At 50.3% G+C, this 13,256-nt stretch overlaps 2 protein-coding genes across 3 annotated transcripts in view; both read left to right on the plus strand.

Moving 5' to 3' along the window:
* The window catches only part of STX5 (syntaxin 5), a 29,225-nt gene extending 26,404 nt beyond the window's left edge, over window positions 1–2,821 (plus strand). The window contains exon 11 of the mRNA XM_055581014.1: window positions 1,212–2,821. Coding sequence (XP_055436989.1) covers window positions 1,212–1,371 — 160 coding nt within the window. The 3' untranslated portion in view covers window positions 1,372–2,821. The remainder of the gene's footprint in view (window positions 1–1,211) is intronic.
* NXF1 (nuclear RNA export factor 1) overlaps window positions 1–13,256 on the plus strand; it is a 160,259-nt gene that overhangs the window by 145,512 nt on the left and 1,491 nt on the right. Inside the window, exons 2-18 of one of the 2 annotated variants that reach the window (XM_055581005.1) lie at window positions 3,407–3,518; window positions 6,956–7,139; window positions 7,354–7,513; window positions 8,178–8,261; window positions 8,370–8,474; window positions 8,598–8,678; window positions 8,772–8,841; window positions 8,991–9,079; window positions 9,203–9,310; window positions 9,484–9,593; window positions 11,403–11,439; window positions 11,943–12,011; window positions 12,115–12,170; window positions 12,297–12,404; window positions 12,521–12,579; window positions 12,686–12,801; window positions 12,928–12,970. In XM_055581005.1, the coding sequence (XP_055436980.1) occupies window positions 3,491–3,518; window positions 6,956–7,139; window positions 7,354–7,513; window positions 8,178–8,261; window positions 8,370–8,474; window positions 8,598–8,678; window positions 8,772–8,841; window positions 8,991–9,079; window positions 9,203–9,310; window positions 9,484–9,593; window positions 11,403–11,439; window positions 11,943–12,011; window positions 12,115–12,170; window positions 12,297–12,404; window positions 12,521–12,579; window positions 12,686–12,801; window positions 12,928–12,970 (1,507 nt within the window). In that variant the 5' untranslated portion in view covers window positions 3,407–3,490. Of the gene's footprint in view, window positions 1–2,972; window positions 3,529–6,955; window positions 7,140–7,353; window positions 7,514–8,177; window positions 8,262–8,369; window positions 8,475–8,597; window positions 8,679–8,771; window positions 8,842–8,990; window positions 9,080–9,202; window positions 9,311–9,483; window positions 9,594–11,402; window positions 11,440–11,942; window positions 12,012–12,114; window positions 12,171–12,296; window positions 12,405–12,520; window positions 12,580–12,685; window positions 12,802–12,927; window positions 12,971–13,256 lie in introns of those variants that run through there. The other variant, XM_055581006.1, reaches the window with a different exon arrangement.

Here is a 13,256-nt window from a genome sequence, read left to right on the forward strand (position 1 = left end):
TTATTGGGTATGAGATGACAAGTGCATCCACACTGAGAAATGTAATTATACCAGAAACTAGGGAACCTGATACTTCAGCCTCTCTGACATAAATAGGGAGTCATGTAGAATCCAGGCTTCTGTATTTGGACAGAGATTAGGTTGTCATACTCCTGACCACCTTGCCAGGACCTTGGGCTTGCAGCCACTGGCCCAGCCTTTTCTCTCACTTTCTTCCTTGATTACCAGGCTCCACCAACTTTTCTGACCTCACAGCTCCCAAAGGTCCCTGCTCCCAGCAACTCCCTTTGCAAAGACCCGAGTTTATATTTGGTTTTTAGGATTGTATATGCAGATTAGCTGGGAAATGTTCGATTTTCCTCAGCAATGTCTCAAGCGATTGCCCTTCTTCTGAGGGCTTCTCTATACCCTGAGAGACATGTTCCTAATACAGGGCTTTTCTCATCCCTTGACTTTCTGTCCATATCATCAGGTTCTTTTCTCACTTAGAATGAGGGTTTCCTGACCGTGATTTTCTGTGACCTTTTCCCCCTTATTGCAAATCAGTACTGTTTATTAGAGGCTTCCCAGGTGGCCCTAGTGGCCTGCCCATGCAGGAGACACAAGAGACACAGGTTCAAGCCCTGGGTTGGGGAGATCCCATGGAGAAGGAAATGGCAACGGGCTCCAGTATTGCTGCCTGGAAGATCCCCTGGACAGAGGAGACTGGCTGGCTTCAGTCCATGAGGTTGCAAAGAGTTAGACACAACTGAGCACACACCGTTAATTAGACAAAAATCAGTAAATACCGATGAGCAAAAAATTATATAGACGTTTTGGATTCTCTTAGTATGGGTTGGGCACTTTATATAACTCATTTAAGCCTGACAAGAAACCTAGGATTTGTGTTATCCTCGTTTTTTTCTTCCTTTGCAGTTGAGGAAAATGAGACTTGAGGATAGATGAGTGGCTTAGGTTCATTAGCTAATAAGTTGCAGAGACAAGACTTGTTTATATTATCCTTCCAGAGCTTTTTCCTCTATGTGTTCGTGCTGAATTACTTCAGTTGTGTCTGACTCTGTGGGACCTATGGACTATATATAGCCCACCAGACTCCTCTATCCAGGGGATTTTTTAGGCAAGAATATATACATACATAAAAAATACAGTTCAACAGCATTCTTTTTAATCCAACATTCTTCTCTTTCCCCTCCTCCCGAACCTATCCTCAGGATCGACGAGAATGTGCTGGGAGCCCAGCTGGACGTGGAGGCCGCCCACTCAGAGATCCTCAAGTACTTTCAGTCGGTCACATCCAACCGGTGGCTCATGGTCAAAATCTTCCTCATCCTCATTGTCTTCTTCATCATCTTTGTGGTCTTCCTTGCCTGAACCCTCTCCACTCTGAGGCACTCCGTGGGGGTTTGGAACCCTTCTGGGAGGGCAGGTGGCCAGAGCTGCCACTGAGCCTGTGCAGGGTGCTTGGGAGAAGGGCCCTCTTTCCTTGGAACTGCTAAGAATGACCACTGCCCTCGGTCCCCTACTCTTTGCCTCTGGCCACCCAGCCCTCCCCTCACCACCCTCCAGCCCATGAAACACACACGGTTCTGGATTTGGACTCTGCTGTGAAGTGGCTGGAAAGGAGCAGAGGCCAACTGAGGGGCTCGTCGGGGAGATTGTCTCTACCAGGAGATTTTTATAAACCCTCCCCAGCCTGTCGCAAAGGGAACTTTGGCAGCAAGGGGAGATGATGCCTTTCCCCACGTTCCTGAGAGCAAGGAGAGGAAGTGAAACTGCCCCAGGGACCAACTTTCCCATCTGGCTTAGAATTTGACCTCTTCTTCCTCTCTTCACCACATGAGGCAGGGGGCCCTGAGCCCCTCGGCGGCCTGCACAACCCCAACTTGGGCTGCAGGTGACTCTCGATCTGCCAAACGTGCTGCAGCCCGTTTTCTCCCAATTACAGCAAGACTGTCAGCCTCACTAGCCATGTCGTCATTTCTGGGTGGGAGCGCCGAAGAAGGGCCTAGGCAGAAATGGAGGGAGCCTACTGCCCAGTATTACAACTGAAAGGGCTGGACTGATGACCCTGAGGGGCCAGGCTTTGGGCTCCATGTATACAGCTGCTTCCAGCAGGCATAACCAAGTGCAGCAGTACTTAATTATGGAAAATTCCCTTCAAAGCAGGGTACACGATCCCAGAGTGGGTCTCTGATTAGTGGTAACTTCCAGGACCATCTCCAGAAGTATTTGGACCTGTTTCATCTGCATCTTCCAGTCCCACCATTTTCCTTGGGCTGGATGAAGCAGGAGTTCTGCCTGCTGCCAGGAGTGAAAGGTGAAGAATTTGTTCCCAGCTCCAGCTGAGGCTCTTGGTCCACTCCTGAAGCCCCTCACCAAATCCAAGCCAATCACAGGAGAATGAAGTAGAGATCTGCCTGGAATACCTACCCTCCAGGAAGGTCAATATGCTTGTCAGGCCTGACCAGGACCCACAACCACATCATTCTGAGGTCACTGGAGTACCCCGATTTCATACACCCCGAAGGAAGCTCAAGCTATAGTGGCAAGAGTCACACATTGGGCTGGCTGTAGTACCTTGGGGTTGGGGGTGGTAGTTACCTAGGAGAGCCCTGGCCTCTCTTAGCCCTGGCATTTTCTCTCTGTTTGGCCTGTTTTCAGGGGGTGCTCTTGCTTGCATCTTAACTTTAGTTGACACACCATGTGGGTTTAAGCACAGCACATCGATGGTGGGTGGGGCGATCTGTGAAGACGATCGAAGCCTGACAAATGCAGTTTTTCTCATTTGACTCCGCAACTATTTGAGGGAGGGTTGCATAGATTGGAAATTTATTTCATAATATTTGCTGAGTTCCTGGTACATGCTAGGTATGGTACTGAGCCAGGTGCTGGAGAGAGAAAAAAAGCCATGAATTAGTCAACTCCTTGCTGTCTTGGAGCTTACCTTCTAGTTTTCTATTTCATTTTATAGGCAAGGAAAGCAAGGCATAGATCTGGAGAGGGCAAAGGGCTGAGCTGAGACTTAAGCCCAGGCTGGATCCTCCTAGGGGTCTTGAAACGGTCACTCCAAGGCACTGATCTCCCATTCCTCAGAAGCCCTTCTTGTGGCCCTCCTTCCCTTTTTCAGTTTGAACCCTGGGGTGCAGTGGCCATCTCTGCTTCAGCGCCAACCTTGGAGGTGCTGCCTACCGGCGGAAGATGAAAGCAGAGGGCAGGTGCGAGTACTAATCAGGGGGATCAGTAAACTAACCAGTACTGGGCGGAGCGTCGGCCCCAAGCCCCGCCCCAGTGTCTCTGCTAGTCGAATGCGCACGCGCGTTTCCCAGTGGCTCCGCCTATGATCGTGGGACGTCGGCAGCGCGCGACGCGGTCTCCTTATAAACGCGGTGGTAGCCGGCGTAGGAGCACTTCGACCTGGAGCGCTTTGGCATTCGGACGTTTGGCTAAGTAGCGGCTCGCGACGCAGCCCGCCCCTGCTTCTAGCTGTGCCATGGCGGACGAGGGGAAGTCATACAACGGTCAGTGCTGGTCCGTGAGCCGGGGAGAGGGGCGATCTGGAGCCCCGCTGGGCAGCGCCGGCCTAGGCCGCAGCGCCGGGGCGGGAGGCCGCGAGGGGCCGGGTGTCCGCGAGTGAGTGGCGCGCGCCCGGGGCGAGGCAGTCCGGGCCCTGGCTGAACTCGAGGGTGGGTGCCCGGCTCGTTGACCCCAGAATCCTGGCGTTGTGAACACCTGCGGGTCGGAGCGGGTGGCTCGGCGGTGGGGTGACTGGATTCCTTTGAACTTTATGGGTAGTGGATGCTTGTCAGTTCAGTTTGGCGGCTATACTAATGTGAGTCAGTGCCCTGTTCTTGGGGTGCCGGTGCCCTATTTTCTACCGCGCGTCCAGTCGGTCTTGCCCCCTCCCCCACCGTCCGCAGCTTCAGCTTTAATATTTTAGACCTATACATTAATTCACTGTTCTAGCTAGAACACTACATTGGGTTTAGGTCCAGAGTAGTGGTTAGGAGCACACGACAGCCAAGGTTTCAATTCTGAGTTGGCCTTGCCGATCTTGTGTGAGTTAAACACTCAGGCCTGATTTTCCATCCCCTTAAGGAGGATAGAAACAGTACCTGTCTCCTGAGTTTGTCTCCGTGTGTGTGTGTGTGTGTGTGTGTATTAAAACGAGATCGTGTGCGTCGAACGCCTGACATCGGATAAACTTCTCAATAAATGTTAACTGCACCTTCTAGTCGTCTATTTTTTCCCTAGGGTCATTTCATGAGATTCAGTGTTTGCAGGGTACTATGCATTAGACAGGGCTTCCCTGGTGGCTCCGAGGTTAAAGCGTCTGCCTGGAATTCGGGAGACCCGGGTTTGATCCCTGAGTCGGGAAGATCCCCTGGAGACGGGAATGGCAACCCACTCCAGTACTCTTGCCTGGAGAATCCCAAGGAGGGAGGAGCCTGGTAGGCTACAGTCCATGGGGTCGCAAAGAGTCGGACACGACTGAGCGACTTCACTTCGTGCATTAGACAGACCTTTGGGGGGAATCATAGGTCTCTTTTTAAGAAGCTATTTCTGCACACCACGATTGAGAGGAACATATTCCTGGAGAACATTCAAGGACCCTTGGTGAAGCACCCCGACTGCCACTAGAACCTGAGTTCAGGAGTTGTCTCTGAGTTAAGAGGCATCTCTGACCAAGGAAACTAAGAGTTCACTCCCTGAACTTCAGAGTTGGAGAATAAGATTTATAAAAGAAACCATTAGATTGATCATATTTGTAATTGATGTTTGTACTCTGTAGGCAAAAGGAGTATTGATTACGTTAATGTAATCACCATGATTGGTTTACCTGGATATGAGAGAGGTCACTTGGGGTTGGTTAAGTGGATGTGGGTGGGCAGACAGCAGATTTCAGGTGACTTTTTCAGGAGAGTGAGTTGTGTCCAGTTACGCTTGGGTCACTCGCACTTCAACATTCACTTCAAAGTGGCAGTTTTTTAATATGGTTGATTTACAACATTATATTAGTTTTCAGGTATGACATGAAAGTGAACGTAGTGATTCAGTATTATGATAGAGTATACCGCATTAAAAGTTATTACAGAATAATGGCTGTCACTCCCCATGCAATAATATATCATTGTTGCCTATCCATTTTATACTTAGTAGTTGGTATCTCTTAATCCCATAACCTTATCTTGCCCCTCCTGCTTTCCCTCTCCCCACTGATAACCACGAGTTTGTTATCTATATCTGTGAGTCTGTTTCTGTTTTGCTAAATATATTCGTTTTAGTTTTTATATATGTGATATCATACAGTATTTGTCTTTTTCTGTCTGACTTATTTTACTGAGTATAATAGCTTCCACATCCATTCATGTTGCCGCAGTGGCAAGATTTCATTCTTTTTTATGGTGAGTAGTATTTCGGGGGGTGTGTGTGTGTGTGTGTGTGTGTGTGTGTGTGTATACACAACATCTTCTTTATCCATTAGTCCCTTGATGGACATTTGGATTGCTTCCATATCTTTCCCACTGTAAACAGTGTTGCTATGAACAATGAGATGCAGGTATCTTTTTTTTTAATTGACCTGAAAACAAGTGAAGCTCATATGTATTCTTCCCTTTTTCTTAGTTTTGATGCTTTTTAAAAAAAATCTTTATATTGAAGTATAGTTGATTTACAGTGTTGTGTTACTTTCAGGTGTACAGCAAAGTGATTCAGGTGTCCATATATCTATTGTTTTTCAGATTCTTTTCTCACGGAGGTTGTTACAGAGTACTGGGTAGAGTTCCCTGTGCTATATACAGTGGGTCCTTGTTGATTATCTGTTTCAGATATAGTAGTGTGCAGATGTTAATCCCAACTTTCTCATTTATTCATGTGTCTTTTTAAATTAGTACTTTTTGTTTTTTTCTGGATGTATAATTGGAATGGATTTGCAGGATCATATGGTAGTTCTAGTTTCAGTGTTTTGAGGCAAGAACAAGACTTAAAAGAAGCCTTTAAACTGGTCGTATTCGTAACTGACATTTGTGCTTTATAGGCAAAAGTACTGTTTACTGAAAGCTGATGTAATCATTGTGATTGACTTTTCAAGATGTGATCAAATTTTGAGTAGGGGTAGTCTTAGAGAATGAACTTATGGTTACCAGGGAGAGGGGGGTAGGGAAGGGACAGATTGGGAGTTTGGGATGGACATGTACACACTGCTATAGTTACAATGAATAACCAGCAAGGACCTACTGTATAGCACAGGGAATGCTGCTCAGTATTCCGTTAACAATCTATTTGGGAAAAGAACCTAAAAAAGAATAGATACATATATAGGTATAACTGAGTCACTTTGTTGTATACCTGAAACTAACACAACATTATTAATCAGCTTTTGAGTGGGGTTAAGTAGTTTTGGGAGGGTGAGAAAAGCAGACCTCAGGTGACTGTCAGGAGTCTGAGTTGTATCCAGTTGTGCTTGAGACACTCACTTCCACATTCTGCTTCTCCTTTCTCTAGTTCCAGTTTCTGCTTCACTTTTCTAAAAAGACACATAGTTTTCCAGTCACTGAGGCTGCCACCGCACGGAGAGGGTTCTTTCCCTGGGCAGGCAGAGGAGTTTGCACAGAGGTGGCCTCTGTGGTGACTTTGTGGCTCATCTGATAGTGCAGGGTGCTGGACAGTGTGATTGCCAAGCAAGGTAGCTGAACCAGTGGTGTATTTTGCTCTCTTCTTTTTTAAATATTCGAATATTTATTTGGCTGCGCCAGGTCTTAGTTGCGGCACACGGGATCTTTTTTTTTTTTAATTGTGGCATGTGAACTCTTAGTCAAGGCATGTGGAATCCAGTTCCCTGACCACGGGTCAGACTCAGGGCCCTCTGCGTTAGGAGTGGGGAGTCTTAGCCACTGGACCACCAGGGAAGTGCCTCCAGTGATGTATTTTCTAATTTTCGTTCTGTTTCCAAACCCAGAGCATGATGATCGAGTTAGTTTCCCTCAAAGAAGAAAGAAAGGCCGAGGCCCTTTCCGGTGGAAGTCCGGCGAAGGGAACCGGAGGTCTGGAAGAGGGGGCTCCAGCGTTCGGTCCTCCCGCCTGGAGGACGACGACAGAGACGTGGCAATGAGCGATGTCCAGGATGCTCCCCGAGTACGATAGTAAGTAACCAGTTGGTCTGGTTTGAGTTTAGCAGCCCCCTCATTTATGTGGCCCTCTTACTGCTCGTGTCATTTCTCTTCCAGCTGGAAGGGAGAGAAATGCCAGGACCAGCGTACTGGTAGTTGATAGTTGTGGTCCTGATAACAGTACAGGAAGATCTGTGAGAAGACATTCCTAACCTTTGTGAATGTTTTATTCTCTTCTTCCCCACAGCACCCCCTATGCTGCACGACCCAACCGTAGGGGTGATAACTGGAACGAGCGGACTCGAATTCATGTTACTCTGCCCCTGCGGAGAGATCGGTCTGCTGCAGAGAGGGGAGGGGCTGGCACCAGCCAGGACGGGACGTCCAAGAACTGGTTTAAGATTACAGTGAGTATCATGAGAGGTCCATGGAGCAGGGGAGCTAGGGGGCTGCGCTCACAGTTAAGGTGTTCCCCTCTCACATTACAAAATCAGCTGTTTACTCCACAATCAGGGAACCACGCTTGCTGCTAAGAATCAGTATCTTAGAATATCTATGAGCAGCTTCAGAAAAGAAGAGGGGCAGCAGGATGGGAAGGCCATGAAAGGGAAGTGTGATCATTGTGGTTGGCGGTTGGGAGAGCTCCTCCAGATGTGAGGAGCTGAGTGTGGAGTGGAGGGCCCTTGAGCTCTCTGAAGGGCAAGTAGGTTATAAATGATGTCTTAGAACTTGTAGAATCAAACATTTACATTCTTTGAGGAATAATAAGTATAAATGGAAAGAAAGGGGGTTAAGGAGTTCATATTTGGCTTGAGTAGAATACTCTTTATTTTTTTGGCCTGACCATGCAACCTGTGGGGTCTTAGTTCTCCAACCAGGGATTGAATTCCCAGCAGTGGAAGCTCAGAATCCTAACCACTGAAGCAGCAGGGAATTCCCAGAAAACTTTTAAGTTGACTGTTTCTCCAGAAAGTCTTTTAGAGCTTGGCAGACAAGCTGAAAGGAGCACGGGAGGGTCTGCTGTTCATTTAGTGACATGTTGTTCCTGTCTCTTCTCTTTCTCTCATCTAGATCCCTTACGGCAGGAAATACGACAAGTCATGGCTCCTGAATGTGATTCAGAGCAAGTGCAGTGTCCCTTTTACTCCCATTGAGGTAAGAGAAGGCCTGAGTGGCTGACTGCACACCAAGGAGGGTGGAGGTACCAGCTGCACTGGGGGCTCTGGGTTCCAGGTCTAATGCCCTTGTTCCCTCTTCTTGCAGTTTCACTATGAAAACACACGGGCCCAGTTTTTTGTGGAGGACGCCAGTACGGCCTCTGCACTGAAGGCTGTTAACTATAAGATTTTGGATCGGGAGAACCGCAGGGTGTGTATGAAAGGCCTGGTTTGGTTGGGGGTGGGGACTGGTGCTCAGGGCATAGACTGGGTCTTGGTCCTGGGGCTCAGGCCTTCCCGGAGTTCACCCTGTCTGTATGTGTCTCCTCTGCAGATATCTATCATCATCAACTCCTCTTCTCCACCCCATTCTGTGCAGAATGAACTGAAGCCAGAACAAGTAGAGCAGCTAAAGGTTAGGCTGGCACATGAATCTTAGCAGTTTTCCCCTCCCCCTCCTCTCCCTCCCCTGCAACAACTCCAGTGAACCCTCTGTCTTCCTCTGCAGCTGATCATGAGCAAACGATACGATGGCTCCCAGCAAGCACTTGACCTCAAGGGCCTCCGTTCAGACCCAGGTACAGGACGGATACAGGTTGATTCTGCCTCACCCATTCTTAGATTGGTGGAGACGGGGGGGATCTGTCAGCAGGGAAAATCTGGAAGGTGCTGTGCTGGGCACGCTGGCCTGGGCAGGCCCTCTCAGACTTCCCTTTGCTTCCTGCAGATTTAGTGGCTCAGAACATTGACGTTGTCCTGAACCGTAGAAGCTGCATGGCAGCCACCCTGCGAATCATCGAAGAGAACATCCCCGAGGTGAGGCCTTTGTCCCACTAGGTGGGAGGAAGCAGGGTCGGGTACGTAGGATGGGGTCGGGAGGCAGGTTTGTTTCTCATCCCCTGGCCGGTGGTGCTTCCTCTAAATTCTCCTCTCCCACAGCTATTGTCACTGAACTTGAGCAACAACAAGCTCTACCGGCTGGATGACTTGTCCAGCATTGTGCAGAAAGCACCCAATCTAAAGATCCTAAATCTCTCTGGAAATGAGGTGAGTTTGAGAGCCCAGCTGTGTTGGATAGAGTGGACAGAGGTGGAGAGAGCTTGCCTCGTAGCAGCAAGAGGCAGGGAGGGCATTTAAGAGATGGGGGTGGGGGTGGGGGGAACCTAGCTGGCTCTCTTTATCAACGTGTCTTTCCTGCCTTTCCTCCCTATCCTTTGCAGCTGAAGTCTGAGCGGGAGTTGGACAAGATCAAAGGGCTGAAGCTGGAAGAGCTCTGGCTTGACGGAAACACCCTGTGCGACACCTTCCGAGACCAGTCCACTTACATCAGGTCAGTTATAAGCTTTGTCTCCCCTCCTGGGGACCTTCACCCCCTGGGAGGCTGAGCGGATGCACCCTGACCACTGCCCGTCTGCAGGAGATGTGCAGCCCTCGGCTGGAGCCACCTGTCCTTGGGGAGGATCGCGTGTTCCCCATTGTGTCTGCCCGTGACCCCTAGCTTTGCCCCAGGCCTCCTTTCCTTTCTTCTCACCTGACTGCCTGTGTGCTGGTTCTGTGGCCTTTCTCCTTCCTTCCTGAACACAGCCTTCTCTAGACTCTCCCTCCCCTTTTGTTTCAAGAAGAGCATCTCCCTTTCTCTACCATGACCATGGGGTGTCTTGCATATTACACCCCCATATGTGGAATTGCTTTGAGCCAAGAGCCTGGTAACCCCTGGGCAGGGAAAGCCCTCCCTCCCTGGGACTTCCTGCTGATGGGCCTTCCCTCCTCTGTCCGGTGACAGCCCCTCTTGCCCTGTTGCCAAGAGGGGCTCAGTTCTCACAATTGCTTTGCCCAAGGCTACTGCCTGGGTTTTCCTGCCCATGCTGAGGTTGAGGCCTCCTGGTGGCTGGTGCCATGCACTCTGTCGCTCTTGCCCAAGGCTGTGAGCTGGGCCCTCCCTGGAGGAGAAACCTGGGTTCCCTAAGACATGTGACCAGAGCCGGGGCCCCGCCAGCAGGCGAGGGAATCCCAAGGCAGGTGCTGGGCGTGGAGGCCACGGGGGCATAGGCTATCCAGGAGACAGAGAACTGACCCTCTCTGGGGGCGCTGCCCCTCCCTCACTCGCACACCTCATATCACCCTGCTTGGCCCCGGAGGATGGCTGGTTAGCCAGAGACGGGTAAGATTCCTCAGGGAAGGAACAACCTAAGACAGGCACAGTCGCAGAGGGGCCATCAGGAGAGAACTTGGGGGCCAACAGTGGTGGGGCACTGACCTTCACCCCCCCAACTTTGCAGGGGCCTGAACCCTCACCCCTTCGGAGGGAGATCTCCTGCCCCCATGGCTGCTTTGCTTCCCACGCCCAGCTCAGATCGGGACCCAGGTAGCAGACAGACACCTGGCCAATAGCAGCTGCCCTCTCACCACAGCAAAGATGTGTTTCTCATTTCCTGCTTGGACCACAGGGAGAAGGGAGCCGAAAGAGAGGGCTGTGTCAGGCGCCTCTTGCCCTTGGTTCTCTCTGGTCTTTCTAAATGACTCTCCACCATGCAGTGCTGTCGCTTTGTCTTTGCTTTCTCTTTCCTTTTTCTCTTTCCTCGCCTGAAGCTCCCCGGTCTCTTCTTTGCCCCTTCCTCTCCTTCCTTTTCTCTCTCCTCTCCCCTCTCTTCCTCCTTGGCCTCTCCTCTTCCTGAGCCTTGCTCGTCTCCCTGCCCCAACATCCTGTGCCATTTCTGTGATGTGTTCTGGTCTTGGCCACGGCCAGACCTGGCAGAAGTGATGGACACCTGTTGAGGCAGCGGAGCCCTTGGGCTCCCACCCCATTCCCTCCTCCCGGGGCTGCGCAGGTGAGTAGGTGGAAGGTAAGGGGGACGAGGATGGAGGAGAGGTCCTGGCTTAACGCCTGGGCCGGGAGCGCTGCCCCTGCAGTGCTCGGAGTCAGGCAGAGAGCGTCGTCCTTCAAGGCAGTCATTTTTGGATGCCCCAGACGAGGTGGGGAGTGGGGTTATTTTTCCTGGAGCTCAGAGGCTGGGGAAGAGTGAGAGCGCAAGGAGGATGGGCTGGGCCGTCCCTTGGGCACGGGTGTTTCTGCTCCTAGAGCAGCCCAGGAGGCACAGTGACTCTGAAACATTACTCACTTTTGTCCCATTCTTGACAGCGCCGTTCGAGAGCGATTTCCAAAACTACTGCGACTGGTGAGTACCTCATTTTTTTCATTCTCTTCTGAGGAGCACAGCACCTGCAACCCTCAATCTTGCCTAACGTGTCTTTATATGATCGCTAATTTGGGGATATGGAACCCTTTGATAATCTAGCAAAGATTTCATATATATATTAGCAAGTTTTATAATCCTTCTTCCCAGAAAAATGCCTGTAGATGATAGTTGCATCATCAGGATTCATAGGCCCCTTTCCATTTCTTTCTCTTACTTGACCTCTGACCCTTTTACTCTTAGTTCTCCCATCTAATTACTCATCCAGTCTTTAAAAAAAAAAAAAATTTATTTGGTTCCACTGGGTCTTAGTTGCGGCCCACCAACTCTTAGTTGCAGCATGTGGGATCTAGTTCCCTGACCAGGGATTGAACCCAAGCCCCCTGCATTGGGAGTGGGGAGCCTTAGCCCTGGACTGCCAGGGAAGTCCCTCATCTAGCCTTCTTTCACTGATTTACATCGTCGTCTTTCACTTCCTTCTGCAGGATGGCCATGAGTTACCCCCCCCAATTGCCTTTGATGTTGAAGCCCCCACAACGTTACCACCTTGCAAGGTAAGTGGTGAAGTGGCATCTGAGGGGCACAGAGCGAGAACTCATGTTGGGAGGAGAGTCCTGGTACCATGGTCCTGTTTAATTGGAGTCTGTTTGATTCCAGGGAAGCTACTTTGGAACAGAGACCCTGAAGAATCTGGTCCTGCACTTCTTGCAGCAGTAAGTATCTTGGGTGTCCTGAGGTTGGGGAGCAGTGGGCCCAGCACAACTCAGTCTTGAGAGCTGTCAGTCCCTTTGTGGATCCAGCTTGTGGCACTCGACCCTCCTCTTTCGTTTGCCCCACAGGTACTATACGGTTTATGACTCGGGAGACCGGCAGCGGCTCCTGGACGCCTACCATGATGGAGCCTGCTGCTCGCTGAGCATTCCTTTCACCCCCCAGAACCCTGCCCGGTGAGTAGCACATCCCAGAACCTGCCCAGTATCAGAGTTGCTCAGCAGACACTGGCCAGCACGTGCAGCATCACCACTGCTCTGACCACTGCCTCTTTTTCTTCTTATTCCCCCAGAAGCAACTTGGCCGAGTACTTCAAGGATAGCAGGAATGTGAAGAAGCTTAAAGACCCTAGTAAGTGTGTGATGTGAGCCAATCAGGGTGGGAGAAGGGCATGGGAAGGAGCCAGTCTGGGCTCAGTGTGTGGCAGCTCCTAACCTCGGCTTCTCTCCTCCCACAGCCCTGCGGTTCCGATTGCTGAAGCACACACGTCTCAACGTGGTGGCCTTCCTCAATGAGTTGCCCAAAACTCAGCATGACATCAATTCCTTTGTGGTAGACATAAGTGCACAGACAGTAAGCACCTATTCCTCCCTTGACAGAAGCTTAGATTTGGGGAAGGGGCAGTCCTTTACAGGCAAGGAGGGACTTGGGCTCTGCTGGGAGCCTAGATGGTACCTGATGTTGCTGCTTCTCTTTCAGAGCACATTGCTGTGTTTCTCTGTCAACGGAGTCTTCAAAGAAGGTAAATATCTTTGGAGTCCTGAGTTTGTGGAGTGGTCCCTGTCCCAGCTAGTCATTCTGAGCACTCTCAACTTCCCAGCTCCCTTCTCTTCTCTTCTTCCCTGACCACCTTCTCCCTTTCTGCCCCCAAGCCTATCCTCACCTGTCTTTCCTGTCTTGGCTATGGGAACAGCCTGATGATTAGGACACAGACTTTGGAGGCAGACAGTTCTGAGCTTCTATCCCCAACCTTGGTCCTCTGTGTCTGTGAGCAATTTACATGACCTCTGAACCTGACTATCTGTAAA

This window comes from Bubalus kerabau, chromosome 5, assembly GCF_029407905.1.
Source record: "Bubalus kerabau isolate K-KA32 ecotype Philippines breed swamp buffalo chromosome 5, PCC_UOA_SB_1v2, whole genome shotgun sequence".
In the NCBI taxonomy this organism is placed as follows: domain Eukaryota; kingdom Metazoa; phylum Chordata; class Mammalia; order Artiodactyla; family Bovidae; genus Bubalus; species Bubalus kerabau.